This window comes from Oncorhynchus gorbuscha, linkage group LG03, assembly GCF_021184085.1.
Source record: "Oncorhynchus gorbuscha isolate QuinsamMale2020 ecotype Even-year linkage group LG03, OgorEven_v1.0, whole genome shotgun sequence".
NCBI classification, from domain to species: Eukaryota; Metazoa; Chordata; class Actinopteri; order Salmoniformes; family Salmonidae; genus Oncorhynchus; species Oncorhynchus gorbuscha.
Genome location: NC_060175.1, coordinates 15,466,790 through 15,489,907, shown reverse-complemented (window position 1 = coordinate 15,489,907; position 23,118 = coordinate 15,466,790). Strand labels below are relative to the sequence as shown.

At 41.7% G+C, this 23,118-nt stretch overlaps 1 protein-coding gene across 1 annotated transcript in view; it reads right to left on the bottom strand.

Annotated features, from left to right (window-relative positions):
* The window catches only part of LOC124026368 (alpha-1-syntrophin-like), a 68,118-nt gene that overhangs the window by 5,569 nt on the left and 39,431 nt on the right, over positions 1-23,118 (bottom strand). The window contains exons 3-4 of the mRNA XM_046339394.1: positions 8,095-8,287; positions 1,573-1,762 (exon numbers count right to left, since the gene is read on the bottom strand). Of these exons, the coding sequence (XP_046195350.1) occupies positions 1,573-1,762; positions 8,095-8,287 (383 nt within the window). The remainder of the gene's footprint in view (positions 1-1,572; positions 1,763-8,094; positions 8,288-23,118) is intronic.

Here is a 23,118-nt window from a genome sequence, read left to right as displayed (position 1 = left end):
TTGACATCATTTGAGTCAATTGTAGGTGTAAATGTGGATGTATTTCAACAGCCGTCATACCGCTCAGGAAGCAGAAGCGTTCTGTCTCCGAGAGATGAACATACTTTGGTGCCCAAAAAGTGCAAATAAATCCCAGAACAACAACAAAGGACCTTGTGAAGATGCTGGAGGAAACAGGTACAAAAGTATCTATATCCACAGTAAAACAAGTCCTATATCGACTTAACCTAAAAGGCCGCTCAGCAAGGAAGAAGCCACTGCTCCAAAACCACCATAAAAAAGCCAGACTACGGTTTGCAACTGCACATGGGGACAAAGATCGTACTTTTTAGAGAAATGTCCTCTGGTCTGATGAAACAAAAATAGAACTGTTTGGCCATAATGACCATAATTATGTTTGGAGGAAAACAGGGGAGGCTTGCAAGCCGAACAACACCATACCAACCGTGAAGCACGAGGGTGGCAGCATCAATTTGTGGGGGTGCTTTGCTGCAGGAGGGACTGGTGCACTTCACAAAATAGATGGCATCATGAGGGAGGAAAATGATGTGGATATATTGAAGCAACATCTCAAGAATATTGCTCAAGAAAGTTGAAGCTTGGTCGCAAATGGGTCTTCCAAATGGACAATGACCTCAAGCATACTTCCTAAGTTGTGGAAAATGGCTTCAGGACAAGAAAGTCAAGGTATTGGAGTGGCCATCACAAAGCCCTAACCTCAATCCCATAGAAGATTTGTGGGCAGAACTGAAAAAGTGTGTGCGAGCAAGGAGGCCTACAAACCTGACTCAGTTATACCAGCTCTGTCAGAAGGAATGGGCCAAAATTCACCCAACATATTGTGGGAAGCTTGTGGAAGGCTAACAGAAATGTTTGACCCAAGTTAAACAATTCAAAGGCAATGCTACCAAATACTGATTGAGTGTATGTAAACTTCTGACCCACTTCAACTGTATATGTTTCATTCTTTTGCCTTTTCAAGGCACATATGACTTTCTAATTGGCAGCTCCTCAGCACAAGGCTAGCGCAAACAATCTTCTCAGAAAGTCACTTAACAGACTAAACAGACACTAGACTAGTCGCTAATGCACTTAATGCACTTAATGCACACAGTGTTTGAGTCAGACATTCTTTTGAGTCAGACATTGCTAATCTGGCCTTCGCATCACTAAAATGCCAAGATATAAACCAGATGACATTTTCAGTCACAACAACTGATGTTACAGACAATGTTTATTGGAACGCACTCAGGAGACACATTAGCTGACTAGCCAATAGAGAGGCCTGTCTTAGTTCGGTTTTTACCATTTGTCATCACTAACAAGTAAAGAAATAATTGTGCCAAGACCTGGGATCAAATACTATTTAAAATAATTTCAAATACTTTATCAGTGCTTGATTGAGTTTGTCTGTTGCGAAATGTCCCGAGAATACAAAGACCCGCCCACCTGGGACTCCAGGAAGTCTAAAGCAAATGTTCAAAGTTATTATTTGGACCCAGGGCAGGCTGCCATAAATAGAAATACATAAAGCCTAACACAAACTCACATTTGACCTTTGACTCTTTGTACCTGCTCAGTGATCCATCCCATGTGTTTGACCTCCAGGCCCGCCTGCATGGCCCTCAGCTCATCCCTGACTCGGGGCACCAGGGCCGAAACCCCGGCTTGGATGGCGTTATACCAGGACTGGGCCATGGCAGGGTCCTTGGCCCTCAGGAACACGGAGCTCTTTCTGCTGGACGAGATCACCTCAAAGTACCTGTGTGGAGGGGAGAGAGGGAGTGGAAAAGGGGGAGAGAGAGGGGACAGAAAGAGAGAGAGGGAGGGGGTGAAGTGAGAGACATGGAGAAAGAAAAGAGGTAAGGAGAGAAAGGGGAGACGCACACAAGAAAACAGTGTTAGCTGTGGTCAGGTCCCTGGAGAATGCACTAAAATCCATTTTGATGACCCTTGAAGTTGAGGAGGGTCAATTAGCTTGCCTCCTGTGACAAATACATTTACATCCTATTAAAACTCTCCTCTCCTTTACCTCTGGACAAAGCTGGTTTTAGCAGTAACCCAGTTGGTTATGACATGGATTTTGACAATGTAAGCGCAGCCTATCCAGCTGCGATGCTTCTGTTGTTATTGAGGATGTATGTAAAAACCCTGCATGTCGGCTATATGCCCAACATGCAACGAGAGATGAGATAATCCAGTGACTCTCATATTTACAAACATTTAAGTTATTTTCCTGTAACAATTTTTCTTCTCTGTTTTATTTGATTAATAAACTACCCTTACCCTACTATAATGAAGGCTGGTTCAACAGCAATGTGTTGGGTGTCTTCCTTATCCTGGCCATGCATTAACCAAGAAGCCCGTCCATAGAAGGATTCTAAATGATCTACTCATGAAGCTTTTTCCGTCATGCTTTTGCATTATTCACAATTCACATAGGTCTACCTACAGTGCATTACTACATTATTCACAATTCACATAGGCCTACCTACAGTGCATTACTACATTATTCACAATTCACATAGGCCTACCTACAGTGCATTACTACATTATTCACAATTCACATAGGCCTACCTACAGTGCATTACTACATTATTCACAATTCACATAGGCCTACCTACAGTGCATTACTACATTATTCACAATTCACATAGGTCTACCTACAGTGCATTACTACATTATTCACAATTCACATAGGTCTACCTACAGTGCATTACTACATTATTCACAATTCACATAGGTCTACCTACAGTGCATTACTACATTATTCACAATTCACATAGGTCTACCTACAGTGCATTACTACATTATTCACAATTCACATAGGTCTACCTACAGTGCATTACTACATTATTCACAATTCACATAGGTCTACCTACAGTGCATTACTACATTATTCACAATTCACATAGGTCTACCTACAGTGCATTACTACATTATTCACAACTCACATAGGCCTACCTACAGTGCATTACTACATTATTCACAATTCACATAGGTCTACCTACAGTGCATTACTACATTATTCACAATTCACATAGGTCTACCTACAGTGCATTACTACATTATTCACAATTCACATAGGTCTACCTACAGTGCATTACTACATTATTCACAATTCACATAGGTCTACCTACAGTGCATTACTACATTATTCACAACTCACATAGGTCTACCTACAGTGCATTACTACATTATTCACAACTCACATAGGTCTACCTACAGTGCATTACTACATTATTCACAACTCACATAGGTCTACCTACAGTGCATTACTACATTCACAATTCACATAGGCCTACCTACAGTGCATTACTACATTATTCACAACTCACATAGGCCTACCTACAGTGCATTACTACATTATTCACAATTCACATAGGCATTACTACATTATTCACAATTCACATAGGCCTACCTACAGTGCATTACTACATTATTCACAATTCACATAGGCCTACCTACAGTGCATTACTACATTATTCACAATTCACATAGGTCTACCTACAGTGCATTACTACATTATTCACAATTCACATAGGCCTACCTACAGTGCATTACTACATTATTCACAATTCACATAGGTCTACCTACAGTGCATTACTACATTATTCACAATTCACATAGGTCTACCTACAGTGCATTACTACATTATTCACAATTCACATAGGTCTACCTACAGTGCATTACTACATTATTCACATTATTCACATAGGTCTACCTACAGTGCATTACTACATTATTCACAATTCACATAGGTCTACCTACAGTGCATTACTACATTATTCACAATTCACATAGGTCTACCTACAGTGCATTACTACATTATTCACAATTCACATAGGCCTACCTACAGTGCATTACTACATTATTCACAACTCACATAGGCCTACCTACAGTGCATTACTACATTATTCACAATTCACATAGGCCTACCTACAGTGCATTACTACATTATTCACAATTCACATAGGTCTACCTACAGTGCATTACTACATTATTCACAATTCACATAGGTCTACCTACAGTGCATTACTACATTCACAACTCACATAGGTCTACCTACAGTGCATTACTACATGATTCACAACTCACATAGGTCTACCTACAGTGCATTACTACATGATTCACAACTCACATAGGTCTACCTACAGTGCATTACTACATGATTCACAACTCACATAGGTCTACCTACAGTGCATTACTACATGATTCACAACTCACATAGGCCTACCTACAGTGCATTACTACATGATTCACAACTCACATAGGTCTACCTACAGTGCATTACTACATTCACAATTCACATAGGCCTACCTACAGTGCATTACTACATTATTCACAACTCACATAGGCCTACCTACAGTGCATTACTACATTCACAACTCACATAGGCCTACCTACAGTGCATTACTACATTATTCACAACTCACATAGGCCTACCTACAGTGCATTACTACATTCACAACTCACATAGGTCTACCTACAGTGCATTACTACATTCACAACTCACATAGGTCTACCTACAGTGCATTACTACATTATTCACAATTCACATATGCCTACCTACAGTGCATTACTACATTATTCACAACTCACATAGGCCTACCTGCAGTCCATTACTACATTATTCACAACTCCCATAGGCCTACCTGCAGTGCATTACTACATTTGGCTTCTATCCCTCTCCATTTCCAAAAGAGCGCCAAAGACACACTCCTCCAAACATAGGCTTTTCAAAATGGTTAAAGGGAAGGTGGTTAAAATTGATGGGAAGATGGATGGAGCCAAATACAGGACCATTCTGGAAGAAAACCTGATGGAGTCTGCAAAAGACCTGAGACTGGGACGGAGATTTGTCTTCCAACAAGCCAATGATCCAAAACATAAAGCAAAATCTACAATGGAATGGTTCAAAAATAAACATATCCAGGTGTTAGAATGGCCAAGTCAAAGTCCAGACCTGAATCCAATCGAGAATATGTGGAAAGAACTGAAAACTGCTGTTCACAAATGCTCTCCATCCAACCTCACTGAGCTCGAGCTGTTTTGCAAGGAGGAATGGGAAAACATGTCAGTCTCTAAGATGTGCAAAACTGATAGAGACATACCCCAAGCGACTTACAGCTGTAATCGCAGCAAAAGGTGGTGCTACAAAGTATTAACTTAAGGGGGCTGAATAATTTTGCACGCCCAATTTTTCAGTTTTTGATTTGTTAAAAAAGTTTGAAATATCCAATAAATGTCGTTCCACTTCATGATTGTGTCCCACTTGTTGTTGATTCTTCACAAAAAAATACAGTTTTATATCTTTATGTTTGAAGCCTGAAATGTGGCAAAAGGTCGCAAAGTTCAAGGGGGCCGAATACTTTCACAAGGCACTGTATATGGGTACTCAACCAATAAAATTAGATTTTGATTTGAACCAGCGACATTTCGGTTACTGGCCCAAAGCTCTTAACTGATACAACATGTGTTGCAAGTACAGCCAACTAGCGCAAAAAATAATATTGTTATATTGTCAAACCGATACAATATATTAGTCCAAAATAATATCTCGATATGTAACTGTATCAATTTTTGCCCCCATCACTAGTCAATAACCAACAGAACTTGAGACGAACGCATGCAGTATCACTCCTACAACTTGCCTACTCATCAAAACCCAGTCATTTTGCGCCAGCGATTGCGCTCATAATAACGGCTGTGAAAATAGCAAAAATATTTCTGACACACCCCCAGACCTATAGCACTACAGCAAGTGCTTAGGTTTACCATGGCGTTGGGTCTGCTCACATAGAGCGCTAATAAAGCTCATTGTGGAGCGTACAAGGTAACCCAATACCAGTGTGCTGTAGATTCTCGTTGAAATATTTCAACGTTTTCACCTGGAACAAGCCATAAGGGGTGAAATATGAAGAGAGATGAAGCAGGACCCATACACACTATTGTTCCTGTCGTGTCTTTGGCTATGCCGGATTAAGTGACATGCTATTCTATAAAATAATTTCTCCATAATTAATATTACCTGATTGAGCTAATCATGTAAATGTAATTAACTAGAGAGTCGGGGCACCACAAAATAATATTTATAGAGCTGTTATCTTCCGAATAAACTATTAAAGACCTAGTAATATTTTATATCAATAGCAGTCAATATTAATCGGCATCTTAATTCAGTCTCATCTGAAAGTTGTAAATTCTTGGTTATCTGCACGAACCCTGGCTAACAGGTTGAATCAGCAATTCAAAATTGGGTTTAATTATTTATTTACTAAATACCCAACTAATCACACAGAATTACACGTAATTAAATCATAACTTAATTACAAATTACGTCATAAAGGAAAACGCCCCTAGCGGGCGGAACATATATGACAGCTGGTTACACAGAAGAAAAGGGCCTGGGTTTGAGTGAAAGAGCGGAAAGACTGAGGAACAAAGGGCGAAGCTGTGCTATCATAAATACAGAATCTTATGCGTTCTAAATTACCGGCCATTTGGAAAAGGAAAATGCAATAAATATTTACTCTGAGCTGCGCTTCGGTAGGTTGGTGGTAGATGGAAGGCCGTGTTGCCCAAACGAGTCCTTTGAAGAATGTCTCTGCTGGTTAATTGGATACGTTGTAGTAACGTCGTTGTCTGATAGACGCAATACTCTTGTCTGTTCCTTCCTAACCTGCGTATGCAGCTGCTGTTGCTAGGTGTCACTTCTGTAGTGAATAAGAGTTGAAAGTTCATACCATTCGCAACCAAAGCTCACGCTGATGTTGGCTTCGTTCTGTAGTTATTATCTGAACCCTTCTGACATCGGACCGTCGTCCTCACATCCTTGGAACAGGAGGTTATATTGTCGTCAATGCTTTATATAGGAAGGGAGAGGAGGGCGTGTTTGAAAAGTTTTATAGCCCATGTCCCTTCACAGGGACGGGCCACTGATTGAGCAGAGCCCTACCTTATGAAAACCCAAATCTCACATTTTAGAAGCTTAAAATCACGTTTCATCCCATCACAAATAATTTCATATTCAAACATTTAAATTGAACAACAATTCCATGTGAATCCAATAACTCTGATGTGTAGACTTTCCACTGTAGAGTTTATGTCATCTTATCATTGATAAGAATGTCTCAGATGACAACCAAACTGACATCATATTCATTAAGTACCACCACATATGTTCAATTGGTCGGATTAGCAGAATATAGTTCACCCCCCCCCCCACCTTCTGATGTTCCCAGAATCTCTATGTTAACCAAGGGTTTTGCAAATGTAACATCAGTAGGGTAGAGAGAAGAAAAAGGGGGGAAGAGGTATTTATGACTGTCATAAACCTATCCCCAGTCCAACGTCATACACGGCCTTACTTAGGATTAGCATAACAACGTTTGGTTCCAAGAGAGGACTTTGTCTGGCCATAGGCTACGAAAAGTTTAACCAGAGACAGCTGGAGCTCAAAGAGCCTCAGAGTAGGAGTGCTGATTTAGGATCAGTTTTGTATTTTAGATCATGTTGATTAAGATTACATGGACAGACCATAGATCAGTTCTCCTACTTGAAGATTCTTTGTGGATACAGGACCAGACCTTTTGTGGGTACAGGCCCAGACCTTTTGTGGGTACAGGCCCAGATCTTTCGTGGGTACAGGCCCAGATCTTTCGTGGGTACAGGCCCAGACCTTTTGTGTGTACAGGCCCAGACCTTTTGTGGGTACAGGCCCAGACCTTTTGTGGGTACAGGCCCAGACCTTTTGTGGGTACAGGCCCAGACCTTGGTGAGAAAAAGGAGTGTTACTTTGCATCAGGTAAATATTCAAATGTAGAGTGCTCGTTATATTCAAGGAGACTTGATTTAGATTCCAAAAGGAGTGCCTTGTGAGTCATCTGACTTCATGAACATCTTACTGAATTCAAGATACAAGCTATCGTACCCAGTTTCTCCCTCTCTCCGTCCGTCTCCCTCTCTCTGTCTCTCCGTCCGCCTCTCCGTCCGTCTCCCGCTCTCTCTCTCTTTTTTTCCTCTCTCTCTGTCTCGCTCTCTCTCTGATCATGTAACTCAGTTCCCCATTGAACTGGGTTCCACCCACAGTACCTGTTCTCTGTGTCCGGGGGGCACTGCTTCCTGGTCACCTGGCACATTTTCAGGGGGATGGTCCTTGCCTCCTTCAGCTCAGTAGGGGGGGCATCTGCGCCCTTCTGTGGCGTGGCATGAGGGGAGTCCCAGGGTAGGGGTGCACCGGGCAAGGTGTTCTTAAAGAAGGCTGACATCTCCTTGATGTATTTCACTGAGATAGGAAACAAGAGATGGGGAGAGTTGTATTAAGGAGGATTCATATTGAGAGGGAGAAGGAAGGTATGTAAGGTATCATATCAGGTGAATTGGAAGCAGTGAGAGTAAGAACAACTATTTCGACTTTGATACTATAAGGGTCGGTTTCCTAGACACAGATTAAGCCTGTAAACCAAGACTAAAAATCTCCATTGAGAATCATTTTTAATTCAGAACTACGCCTGATTCGTGTCCGGCAAACCACCCCTCAATGTTTAGCGAATGGAGTGTGCATTAGAAGGTTGATTAGTCAAATGAACTTGGAGTTTGGAGTATAGCCTGGTATCTTATCAATGTTGTGAACTTCATAAGTATTCTCTTTCACTGCTGTGACTTATGAAGTCACTGAGTCAAATCCTGATCCTCTGTTCACCCTGCACACCACGCATCCCTTCTCTCTTATATGGCCTCCTATTCCTACACGTGGCCTCCTATTCCTACACGTGGCCTCCTATTCCTACACGTGGCCTCCTATTCCTACACGTGGCCTCCTATTCCTACACGTGGCCTCCTATTCCTACACGTGGCCTCCTATTCCTACACGTGGCCTCCTATTCCTACACGTGGCCTCCTATTCCTACACGTGGCCTCCTATTCCTACACGTGGCCTCCTATTCCTACACGTGGCCTCCTATTCCTACACGTGGCCTCCTATTCCTACGTGGCCTCCTATTCCACACGTGGCCTCCTATTCCTACACGTGGCCTCCTATTCCACGTGGCCTCCTATTCCTACACGTGGCCTCCTATTCCTACACGTGGCCTCCTATTCCTACACGTGGCCTCCTATTCCTACACGTGGCCTCCTATTCCTACACGTGGCCTCCTATTCCTACACGTGGCCTCCTATTCCTACACGTGGCCTCCTATTCCTACACGTGGCCTCCTATTCCTACACGTGGCCTCCTATTCCTACACGTGGCCTCCTATTCCTACACGTGGCCTCCTATTCCTACACGTGGCCTCCTATTCCTACACGTGGCCTCCTATTCCTACACGTGGCCTCCTATTCCTACACGTGGCCTCCTATTCCTACACGTGGCCTCCTATTCCTACACGTGGCCTCCTATTCCTACACGTGGCCTCCTATTCCTACACGTGGCCTCCTATTCCTACACGTGGCCTCCTATTCCTACACGTGGCCTCCTATTCCTACACGTGGCCTCCTATTCCTACACGTGGCCTCCTATTCCTACACGTGGCCTCCTATTGGGCCTATTCCTACACGTGGCCTCCTATTCCTACACGTGGCCTCCTATTCCTACACGTGGCCTCCTATTCCTACACGTGGCCTCCTATTCCTACACGTGGCCTCCTATTCCTACACGTGGCCTCCTACACGTGGCCTCCTATTCCTACACGTGGCCTCCTATTCCTACACGTGGCCTCCTATTCCTACACGTGGCCTCCTATTCCTACACGTGGCCTCCTATTCCTACACGTGGCCTCCTATTCCTACACGTGGCCTCCTATTCCTACACGTGGCCTCCTATTCCTACACGTGGCCTCCTATTCCTACACGTGGCCTCCTATTCCTACACGTGGCCTCCTATTCCTACACGTGGCCTCCTATTCCTACACGTGGCCTCCTATTCCTACACATGGATTTTATAACACACTTCATGCAATTCCACACATTTTGCCATAGAGCACAGAGAAATGTTTTTAATATGATATCTGAGTGACACTAACAACAATCAGTGGACCATGATTACTAAGTTTAGATAGCTGGCCGCTAGACTAACACCAATCTAAAAAAGGTTTGCTGACATGGGCTAATTGACTGACTTTCAGTGACTGACATGATACACAACCAAATGTAGAAATTGGACCTTGTGTATTCTTCTATTCAATAGTCATTTGAGACCCCGACTGAGTTGAAAAAAATATATACAAATTGATCTGATGGCTTTCAAAAGGGAGGCCGCGGGCCGTCAGTTGCCCATCCCTGCCCCGGTCGGTCAGTCAGGGAGTCAGTCAGTGTCAGCTAGTCAGCCAGTGAGTCAGTCAGCGTCAGTGAGTCAGTCAGCGTCAGTGAGTCAGTCAGCGTCAGTGAGTCAGTCAGCGTCAGTGAGTCAGTCAGCGTCAGTGAGTCAGTCAGTGTGTCAGTGAGTCAGTCAGTGTCAGTGAGAATGAGTCAGTCAGCAAGTCAGTCAGTGAGTGATTCAGTCAGTCAGTGATTCAATCAGTCAGTGACTCAGTGTCAGCTAGTCAGCCAGTGAGTCAGTCAGTAAGTTAGTCATTCAATCAGTGAGTCAGTCTCTTACCCAGACCCCAGTCAGCATTATTCTCGCTCACTCACTCACTCACTCACTCACTCACTCACTCACTCACTCACTCACTCACTCACTCACACTCACTCACTCACTCACTCACACTCACTCACTGATGTTTGTCCATTAAGATTTGGTATAGGGTTAAAACACGTGATTCTCGGAGCCGGAGACTCCTAGTAAAACCAAGCCTACTGGATAGTAGCGGTCACCGTTGCCCCTAGTGGCTGTTTGTCAAGTCATCTCCCGACGTCCTACTTCGCAGTGGATCTTGCACGACCTGGCTGCTGTCTCTGTGGTCTCAAACACGCTGGTTTAACACCCCTCACACTTGCAAAAGCCCAAACATGGTTGACTAGGCAACACTTTCACACAACAAACTCTGACCTACATATACGCACATACACGCACACACACAAGCACCTGATAGCCCTACACTGTTTCAAACCTCAGTGACTCCTGGATACTTTGCTTCTACAGATGAAGTCGGAAGTTTCCATACACTTAGGTTGGAGTCATTAAAACTTGTTTTTCAATCAATGTTTCCAACAATTGTTAAATGACTGATTATTACACGTATAATTCATTGTATCACAATTCCAGTGGGTCAGAAGTTTACATAAACTAAGTTGACTGTGCCTTTAAACAGCTTGGAAAATTCCAGAAAATTATGTCATGGCTTTAGAAGCTTCTGATAAGCTAATTGACATCATTTGAGTCAATAGGAGGTGTACCTGTGGATGTATTTCAGGGCCTACCTTCAAACTTAATTTGCTTGACATCATGGGGAAATCAAAAGAAATCCGTCAAGACCTCACAAAAATAATTAGAGACCTCCACAAGTCTGGTTCATCCTTGGGAGCAATTTCCAAACGCCTGAAGGTACCACGTTCATCTTTACAAACAATAGTACACAGGTAAGAACACCATGGGACCACACAGCCGTCATACCACTCAGGAAGGAGACGTGTTCTGTCTCCTAGAACGTACTTGAACGTACTTTGGTGCGAAAAGTATGCAAATCAATCCCAGAACAACAGTAAAGGACCTTGTGAAGATGCTGGAGGAAAAACAGCCATAAAAAAACTGCAAATGGGGATAAAGATTATACTTTTTGGAGAAATGTCCTCTGGTCTGAGGTCGATCGATTAATCGGAATGGCCGATTAATTAGGGCTGATTTCAAGTTTTCATAACAATCGTAAACCTTTATTGAATCTTTATTTAACGAGGCAAGTCAGTTAACATCACATTCTTATTTTCAATGACTGCCTAGGAACAGTGGGTTAACTGCCTTGTTCAGGGGCAGAACGACAAATTCAATCTTGGTATTCAATCTTGCAACCTTACGGTTAACTAGTTCAAAGCTCTAACCACCTGCCTCACGAGGAGCCTGCCTGTTACGCGAATGCAGTAAGAAGCCAAGGTAAGTTGCTAGCTGGCATTAAACTTAATCAATCATAATCACTAATTATAACTACACATGGTTGATGATATTACTAGTTTATCTAGAGTGTCCTGCGTTGCATATAGTCGATGCAGTGCGCATTCACAAAAAAGGATTTTTTATTTTTTAAACCTGTATATTTAGCTAAAAGAAACCCAGGTTAGCAGGCAATATTAACCAGGTGAAAGTGTGTCACTTCTCTTGCGTTCATTGCACGCAGAGTCAGGGTATATGCAACAGTTTGGGCTGCCTGGCTCATTGCGAACCAATTTGCCAGAATTTTACATAATTATGACATAACATTGAAGGTTGTGCAATGTAACAGGAATATTTAGACTGATGGATGCCACCCGTTAGATAAAATATGGAACGGTTCTGTATTTCACTGAACGAATAAACGTCTTGTTTTCGATATGATCGTTTCCGGATTCGGCCATATTAATGACCTAAGGCTCGCTTTTCTGTGTGTTATTATGTTATAATTAAGTCTATGATTTGATAGAGCAGTCTGACTAAGCGATGGTAGGCACCAGCAGGCTCATTAGCATTCATTCAAACAGCACTTTGGTGCGTTTTGCCAGCAGCTCTGCTATTTATGACTTCAAGCCTAGATTAGGCTGGTGTAACGATGTGATGTGAAAATGGCTAGCTAGTTAGCGGGGTGCGCGCTAATAGCGTTTCAAATGTCACTCGCTCTGAGACTTGGAGAAGTTGTTCCCCTTGCTCTGCTGCTTCGAGGGTGGCTGTTGTTGTTGTGTTCCTGGTTCGAGTCCAGGTAGGAGCGAGGAGAGGGACGGAACCTATACTGTTACACTGGCAATACTAAAGTGCCTTATAAGAACATCCAATAGTCAAAGGTACATGAAATACAAATGGTATAGAGAGAAATACTCCTATAATTCCTATAATAACTACAACCTAAAACTTCTTACCTGGGAATATTTAAGAGTCATGTTAAAAGGAACCACCAACTTTCATATGTTCTGAGCAAAGAACTTAACCGTTAGCTTTCTTACATGGCACATATTGCTTTCTTCTCCAACACTTTGTTTTTGCATTATTTAAAAAAAATTGAACATGTTTCATTATTTATTTGAGGCTAAATTGATTTTATTGATGTATTATATTAAGTTAAAATAAGTGTTTGTTCAGTATTGTTGTAGTTGTCATTATTACAAAAGTCGGCCAATTAAATCGGTAGTGGCCTTTTTTGTCCTCCAATAATCGGTATCGGCGTTGAAAAACCATAAATCGGTCGACCTCTACTGTTTGGCCATAATGACCATCGTTATGTTTGGAGGAAAAAGGGGGAGGCTTGCAAGCAGATAGATAATAAACAGCAAGTAGTAACAGTGTAAAAACAAAATCAAAGGTGGGGGGGGGGTATTATATTAATTGTTCAGCATGGCTTGGTGGTAGAAGCTGTTAAGGAGCCTTTTGGACTCTGGTTTAGATTCTGGTTTAGACCAGAGGACGCTACGGAGGAACCAGAGGAGCTCCATTCTGGTTTAGACCAGAGGACGCTACGGAGGAACCAGAGGAGCTCCATTCTGGTTTAGACCAGAGGACGCTACGGAGGAACCTGAGGAGATCCATTCTGGTAGCACCACCTGGGTATCACTGTGTGGGGGGGGGGGGGGTGAAGTTGTACTCTCAGGGGACAACAGGGGCTTCCTCTGTCCCCCACAATAGACCCCCTAGTCCAGGGATGGGTAACTTGGATGGGGGTGGGGGCCACAGAAAAAATCTGACCTCATCATGAGGGGTCTGCGTACTCCCCACTCCCCAACACATTGGGAGCAAAAGGAAATTGCAACCCCCCTCTTGACAGCCAAGACATATTTTAGCTGACATGGCTAATTGAGTGACTATCAGTGACTGACATGACCAGAGAAAACTGCTGATGCACTACCACATTTTGAGACATTTTTTTATTCTACTATTCTAGCTTGCAGCAGTTGAGACCTGAACTGAGTTGAAAATTGATCCGAGGGCCTTCAAATGGGAAAACAGGAAGCAGACTTAAAAACCTTCAAAAACCTACTGTACGTAAATATTGTGTGCTATAGGCTGGAAAATTAATACATGTGTCTCGATGACAACATATTGACACTTGTTTCCAACATTAGTGCTGTTTTCTTAAAGAGTTAAATCCGCTTTGTGTTTTGTTTCCTTGCAACGATACTAATGATTATTGCGATACTGGTATTGTCAAGGCCCTATTATATACAGTATAACCCCTAGGTGCATTGTGGGTACTGAGTGAATGGACTTGCATGATAAATGAAAAGGTACGTAGAGTTACATAAGTTTAGATGATTTCCCAAAAAACTGGGAGCATTTTCTAGATTAATAATATGAGGTATTTTCAATTTCCATACATCACTAATGGCAAATATATAATTGAAAGCGAGCAGGACAAATGGAAAGGGAAGGGAGGAGGGCATTGCTGAATAGCTTGGCGCTTTAGAGAGTGAAAACATCCTGGGGTGGAACATATGACTAAGCTCGATTCAACCAGAGGCAAAAGATGTTTAACAGAATCCAGAAGTTTCCATGAATACCAGTTATCTTCCCCATTATTAATGGGGAAGATGCTATTCTCAAAGGGGGAGAAACTATAGGGGTAAACCATGTCACGCACACTTTGTGTGTCCATGTCACAATGTGTGTCCACTGGCGACTGGGGGGTGAAGACTGGTATCGTCAGTCAGCACAGTGGTGGTCATTAGTTTCACGTCCTAACTTGGCAAACACAACTCTCCGTTGCCAAGTCAAAGACAAAAATCCTCTGTGGTCAAGCCCCCCTGCTTCCTTGTTGCCGTGGGAGCGACTGGAATTCCATTTCATTAGCTACATTGGGACATTTGAAGCATGCTGTATGCCCCAGTAGCCACTGGAATGTCCCTTTACCTCCCTCGCAAAATGTTCCTGGCAGACAAAACATAATACAGTCCCTACACCCTAATACAGCCCAGGAATATACCAGAGACAGTACTATACCAGACACACGGTACTATAGCAGACACACGGTACTATAGCAGACACACGGTACTATAGCAAACACACTGTACTATACCAGACCCACGGTACTATACCAGGCCCACGGTACTATACCAGGCCCACGGTACTATACCAGACACACGGTACTATAGCAGACACACGGTACTATAGCAGACACACGGTACTATAGCAGACACACGGTACTATAGCAGACACACGGCACTATAGCAGACACACGGTACTATAGCAGACACACGGTACTATACCAGGCCCACGGTACTATACCAGGCCCACGGTACTATACCAGACACACGGTACTATACCAGACACACGGTACTATAGCAGACACACGGTACTATAGCAGACACACGGTACTATACCAGACACACGGTACTATACCAGACACACGGTACTATAGCAGACACACGGTACTATAGCAGACACACGGTACTATACCAGACACACGGTACTATAGCAGACACACGGTACTATAGCAGACACACGGTACTATAGCAGACACACGGTACTATAGCAGACACACGGTACTATAGCAGACACACGGTACTATAGCAGACACACGGTACTATACCAGACACACGGTACTATAGCAGACACACGGTACTATAGCAGACACAAGGTACTATAGCAGACACACTGTACTATACCAGACACACTGTACTATAGCAGACACACGGTAATATAGCAGACACACGGTACTATAGCAGACACACGGTACTATACCAGACACACGGTACTATAGCAGACACACGGTACTATAGCAGACACACGGTACTATAGCAGACACACGGTACTATAGCAGACACACGGTACTATAGCAGACACACGGTACTATAGCAGACACACGGTACTATACCAGAGACACGGTACTATACCAGAGACAGTGCTATACCAGACACACAGCGCTATACCAGACACACAGCGCTATACCAGACACACGGCGCTATACCAGAGACACAGCGCTACACCAGACACACAGAAGTCAAAGCCACATGTGATGTGGAGTGAGTGTATATTCCTGAACTTAATGGGGTAAGATTGATAAGAGGCAGGCCTGTAATGTGGACCGACTCACTTGGCTAGAATGGGTAAGGAAGTTAGGTATTCCCATCGCCGGATATGATTTAGAGCGAAGTGGGATAGGCCAATCATCCACACAGTCCATCTCACTACAATCATGGGCTTTGTCCTAAAGGGCATCCGATTCCTTATGTAGTGCACTACTTTTGACCAGGACTCATAGGGGTAGATAGTAGGGAATAGGGTGCCATTTGGGATGCGAACAGGGAGTAAATCATTCTTCATAACTAATTCAGATATATGACATAACTTAAAAACTTGATTGCTTTGCATAAAATGTCAAGGGGTAATTATATACATTTTCACCAAAGTAGAGAAAGTGAATTCAGCAGCAGAGGACAAAATGAAGAACTCGACCAGGTTCCACTTAATCTTCCACTTTTCCAAAAGAATCTGGCGATTCTGTCAGTCTTCCAATTTCCATTGTAGCAGTTATTTATTATTCTTTATTTATTTTTACCACAGATAACCTGTTGGAGGAAATTATAGTTGAAATGATTAATTATGTATACATTTATTTAAGAACCATTTATTTTAATACTATTATGTTATGGTATGAAATGTATGGGTTCTTGGTTAAGCTGTTACTGAAAATGTAAGTAAAACAAATTAATTGTCTGTACCTTGCGGGAAAGGGAGGAGGGCATATATATTTTCAGACAGATAAGAATGTTTGTTTGATGTTCCATTAGTGGAGAAAAGTATATATTTTAGACAGATTGGAAAGTTTGTTTTATGAGGGGAGTAGAAGACAATTTCCAGACCTGAAGACACTGCGCTATTGTGTGGATCAGAGAGGGTGTGAGAAACTGATGACGTCATTTTATGTTCTCTCTTTAAAATGTAAGGTTCTTTGTATTTTTCGGGAGTACTCTCTTGAATTAAACGCTGTTACCTGACTTTTAAGACTAGTCTCGATCTATTTCATGCATAATTAATAAATGTACAACTTATTAATGAAATAGAGAGTGCGAATTTGGTTTTGGCTACAAAACATATAGGAATTTAGAATTCCTCTAACATAACCATATCAATATTTGCCTATTGCAAGTGGCCATTGCAAGGTGTAATTTCCCGGCAAAGGAATTAAATAGTTAATTTTACTCTATTTTGCTATTCAGAACTAGACAAAGGTGATGTGAAAGGCAATGTAAATACTATCAATCTATGTAAACCCCCCCCCCCCTGGCACAATGTAAATACTATCAATCTATGTAACCCCCTGGCACAATGTAAATACTATCAATCTATGTAAACCACCCCCTGGCACAATGTAAATACTATAAATCTATGTAAATTACCCCTGGCACAATGTAAATACTATCAATCTATGTAAACTACCCCTGGCACAATGTAAATACTATCAATCTATGTAAACTACCCCTGGCACATTGTGAATACTATCAAGCTATGTAAACTACCCCTGGCACAATGTAAATACTATCAATCTATGTAAACTACCCCTGGCACAATGTAAATACTATAAATCTATGTAAATTACCCCTGGCACAATGTAAATACTATCAATCTATGTAAACTACCCCTGGCACAATGTAAATACTATAAATCTATGTAAATTACCCCTGGCACAATGTAAATACTATCAATCTATGTAAACTACCCCTGGCACAATGTAAATACTATCAATCTATGTAAACTACCCCTGGCACAATGTAAATACTATCAATCTATGTAAACTACCCCTGGCACAATGTAAATACTATCAATCTATGTAAACTACCCCTGGCACAATGTAAATACTATCAATCTATGTAAACTACCCCTGGCACATTGTGAATACTATCAAGCTATGTAAACTACCCCTGGCACAATGTAAATACTATCAATCTATGTAAACCCCCCCTGGCGCAATGTAAATACTATCAATCTATGTAAACTACCCCTGGCACAATGTAAATACTATCAATCCATGTAACCCCCCGGCACAATGTAAACACTATCAATCTATGTAAACCCCCCCGGCACAATGTAAATACTATCAATCTATGTAAACTGCCCCTGGCACAATGTAAATACTATCAATCTATGTAAACTACCCTGGCACAATGTAAATACTATCAATCTATGTAAACTACCCCTGGCACAATGTAAATACTATCAATCTATGTAAACTACCCCTGGCACAATGTAAATACTATCAATCTATGTAAACTACCCCTGGCACAATGTAAATACTATCAATCTATGTAAACTACCCCTGGCACAATGTAAATACTATCAATCTATGTAAACCACCCCTGGCACAATGTCAATACTATCAATCTATGTAAACTACCCCTGGTACAATGTCAATACTATCAATCTATGTAAACTACCCCTGGCACAATGTAAATACTATCAATCTATGTAAACTACCCCTGGCACAATGTAAATACTATCAATCTATGTAAACTACCCCTGGCACAATGTAAATACTATCAATCTATGTAAACTACCCCTGGCACAATGTAAATACTATCAATCTATGTAAACCCCCCTGGCACAATGTAAATACTATCAATCTATGTAAACTACCCCTGGCACAATGTAAATACTATCAAGCTATGTAAACTACCCCTGGCACAATGTAAATACTATCAATCTATGTAAACTACCCCTGGCACAATGTAAATACTATCAATCTATGTAAACTACCCCTGGCACAATGTAAATACTATCAATCTATGTAAACCACCCCTGGCACAATGTAAATACTATCAATCTATGTAAACCCCCCTGGTGCCAGAGGTGGTTCTTGTTGCGCCCATAGCAGGTTGCTGTGGCGACATGGCTACAGCAATGGGCCTCTTTATACTACACTACTTTCAGGACAAACTCGGTCCACGAGAGATACAGTACTTGTGTAGTGTAACGAGCAGGGATGCAAACTGCTGAGGTCACAAAAAGGTGACACTTTTTCTTTGCACTGAACCATGCAAAAAGTACCTTGCAAGGGGGAAATGCAGGTTTTAACTAATTAAAGAACAAAGAATATGATCTACATGATCAGTCTGTGTGTAAAATAAAAAGTGGTTCATGTGAACCTAACTCACACATAAAACATGTAAAGAAAGCAATCCAATGTTATTTGTTACCTAGACTTTACTGCAAATGACACTCAAGTCTTGAGGAAAAACAATACACTAATATTGTAGTTAGCCATGACAGCCTTTATAATAGAACGCTTGTGACCACACACACATCTAAATATTGCACTTGGGAAAAAAACTTATTCAAGGAGAAATAGAATGAAACAAACAGGCATTCTATTTTTGCTCTATTATAGTGGCCACTATATTAGACATGATCAAGTGCACAAGTCTACATGTTTGCAAAAACAACCCGGATCCGGGAGCGTAATCATCGCCTGACACAAATTAGCATAACGCAACGGACATAAATCTTCTTAGAAAATCTTCCTATTCATGAAAATCACAAGTGAAATATATTGGAACACAGCTTAGCCTTTTGTTAATCACCTTGTCATCTCAGAATTTCAAAATATGCTTTACATCCAATGCTAGACAAGCATTTGTGTAAGTTTATCATAGCCTAGCATAGCATTATGCCTTGCTAGCAGCAGGCAACCTTGTCATGGAAATCAGAAAAGCAATCAAATTAAATCGTTTACCTTTGATGAACTTCGGATGTTTTCGCTCACGAGACTCCCAGGTAGACAGCCAAAGTTAAATATAATTTGTGTAGGCGAAATAGCTCCGTTTGTACTTCACATTTGGCTGAGAAATCGCCCGGAAATTGCGGTCACCACAACCCGAAAAAATATTCCAAATGAGCTCCATAATATCAACAGAAACATGGCAAACGTTGTTTAGAATCGATCCTCAAGGTGTTTTTCTAATATCTATTCGATAATATATCCGTTGGGAGAATTCGTTTTTCACTAGGACCGATTGGAGTAATGGCTACGTCTGTATTTTACACGAGAATCTCTCTCGGAGCCACCATGTGAACACTTACGCAATGTGGGCGCCTACGGCTATTCTTCAACAGAAATGCGTAAAAGTACGTCACAATGCTGTAGACACCTTGGGGAATACGTAGAAAGCGTAAGCTCGTTGATGGTACATTCACAGCTGAATAGGGAGTCATTGGAACGCAGCGCTTTCAAAAACCTGGGGCACTTCCGGATTGGATTTTTCTCAGGCTTTCGCCTGCAACATCAGTTCTGTTATACTCACAGACAATATCTTTACAGTTTTGGAAACGATAGAGTGTTTTCTATCCAAAGCTGTCAATTATATGCATATTCTAGCATATTTTCCTGACAAAATATCCCGTTTAAAAACGGGAACGTTTTTTCCCCAAAAATTAAAATACTGCCCCCTAACACCAAGAGGTTTTAAAGGAGAAATAGAATGAAAAAAAAACAGGCATTCTATTTTTGCTCTATTACAGTGGCCACTATATTAGACATGATCAAGTGCACAAGGCTACATGTGTGCAAAAATAACATTCACTGAGTAAAAAAATATATAATCCCCCTCACTCACACACGTGTTACTGTCAAGTTCAACACAACAAAAACAGTATCTTTGGCTACACTGCACATTATTATGCTGTACACTTTCTGCCTGTGGACATCTTTTCTTCAATGTGCCAGCAAAAGTAAGAAAGAGGGAAAGTGTGTGGTGTTCCTTTCACCTCTATAGTGGCATCCAGCGTAAGCCAGGCCCAGCTACACTTGATCCCTGAATCCACTTCTTTAACAAGCAACGCCTCATTTTCACCTAATTCTCTCATTCTGAAAATTAACCACATACTGTAGAAGGAAAACATTTGTTAACAGATAGTGGTTAGTTCGTTAGCTAGTTAACATTACACAGAGATTGCCAGGGTAGGGTAAGCAACTAACGCATTATAACTTGAGCAACATGCTGACCAGACCGGACACATCGTGTGTTGCCAAGGTCTAAAACAGAAGTCATTTCTATTTCTGACGCAGATCACGCTGCAAGTCCTGGATCTCCCATCTCCTCATTGGTTTATAGAAGCAGGTACCCATGTGCCATCTCCTCATTGGTTATACCCACATGGGTGATTGAAAGACTAAATGTTTTGCCGGTTGTCATGGTAATACTATGAAAGTGTAGATGCCAATCACCATATAAGTTGAAAGATGAAAAGGCATGGAAGGAGGAGAGATGACGAGAAACGATTCAGTTGGTCGTTTAATATGTGGATTAATTGTCGGAGTAGAGGACCTTGTGCATTTCAGGTAAAATAACAACTCAATGTTTAAATCCCAGGACAAATTAGCTAGCAACAGCAAGCTAGCTAAATAGGACAAATTAGCTAGCAAGTGCAAGCTAACTAGCTAAATTGCCATACATGTTTAATGCTTTTCGACCGGTCCCCAAATTAATGCCATCGGTTCAGTTTGTTTTGATATTTTAACCTGCGTGTCGGGATCGCGTTTGGTGTAGGGGGACAAAATAAATGTATGCACGATGGTGCATGATGGCGCTCTCGCACAGCCGGTTTGGGTTCCGTGTAACGGCAAGGAGTTGTATACCCGTTAATACTATAGCGAATTGGTTAGGTTACTAACTTTAGCTCATCTGATGCTGTAACGTTAGCTAGCTCATGTTAGCTGTCTGACTTTATTGGCAAGCTAATTTTAACACCATGAACTCAATTATTTGATCAGATAAATTGGATAATGTTGCTCAACATTTCTCTGGCTAGCTAACAGAGAACTTGATACAGCTAGCAAGATACTTAACGCTAATACTTGTTCCACCACACTTTCTCCCTCACCTCAAACTTTCCAAAGACAGTAGTTTTTCAGTTCCAGCTCATGAAGTATGCTTCATCACCTTCTCAGCTCAGTCTCTGTGGTCAGGCTCCTCACCTAACATTACATCTCATCGTTCAGGCAAGCTGCCTTTCCAGAGCGCGCGCTGATGCTGTAACTAGTAAGTTGGTTGTCTCTTCTTTCCTCAGTCACGTTCTGCGCTGCATTCTGTTGTTATGTAAATGATTGACTGCGCCTTGGATACAGCCAGTATTCCTCCAAACGGAGCATCACTCGTTCGCTTACAGCCAGTAGTGATCCGGGGGTAGTGTGGGAGACATCTATTTTGCCCTGTTAATCAAAAAATATGTCTATAGTATTCTCTCTGGTATGCAATCTGGTTTCTGCTCAGATTATGGATGTGTCACTGCAACCTTAAAGGTCCTCAGTGATGTCACCAATGCCCTTGTTTCTAAGCAATGTTGTACTGCTATTTTTATTGACTTGCCCAAAGCTTTTGATACGGTAGACCATTCCATTCTTGTGGGCCGGCTATGGAGTGTTGGTGTCTCTGAAGTGTCTTTGGCCTGGTTTGCTAAAGACACAACAAAAACAATATCTTGTCTCTCAAAGAGTGCAGTGTATAAAGTCAGAAAATCTGGAGTCTCAGCCACTGCCTGCCACCAAGGGAGTACCCCAAGGCTCAATCCTAGAATACTTTCTGAAGGCACTGTACATGGTATATTTATAAATAACTATTTCACAAAATGTTTACATTCTGTCAAAGAGCACATGTTCAACTTTATAACAAACTTCATGTTTTCCCATTCAAGATGTTTTCCCATCTCAAGAGTTAAGGAGTTATTGTGGGGAACTAGGCCTCTGTTAAGATGTCCGCATGCTTCCCATCAAACAGTTTGCGCATATATTAAAACAACATTTTGTGATGTTTTTGCTCGTTTTGGTCTTCGGCAAGGGTTTTTTTCGTCTGTTTGCGAACATTTTTTTCTACAGCAAGCTGATGTTCGGGAAGCCGAAGTCTATGCCTCTTTGTCGATCTCATTCAACTAGAGTTAATTGCTTTTGTGCAAATTTTTTCTTAGTTAGATGCAAAATTGCACGACTAAGATCTCCTCAGCAAAAACATCAAAATTAATGACAGATTTCTTTAATTCTGACTATTTTGTGGAAGCGTATACTGGCTACGGCATCT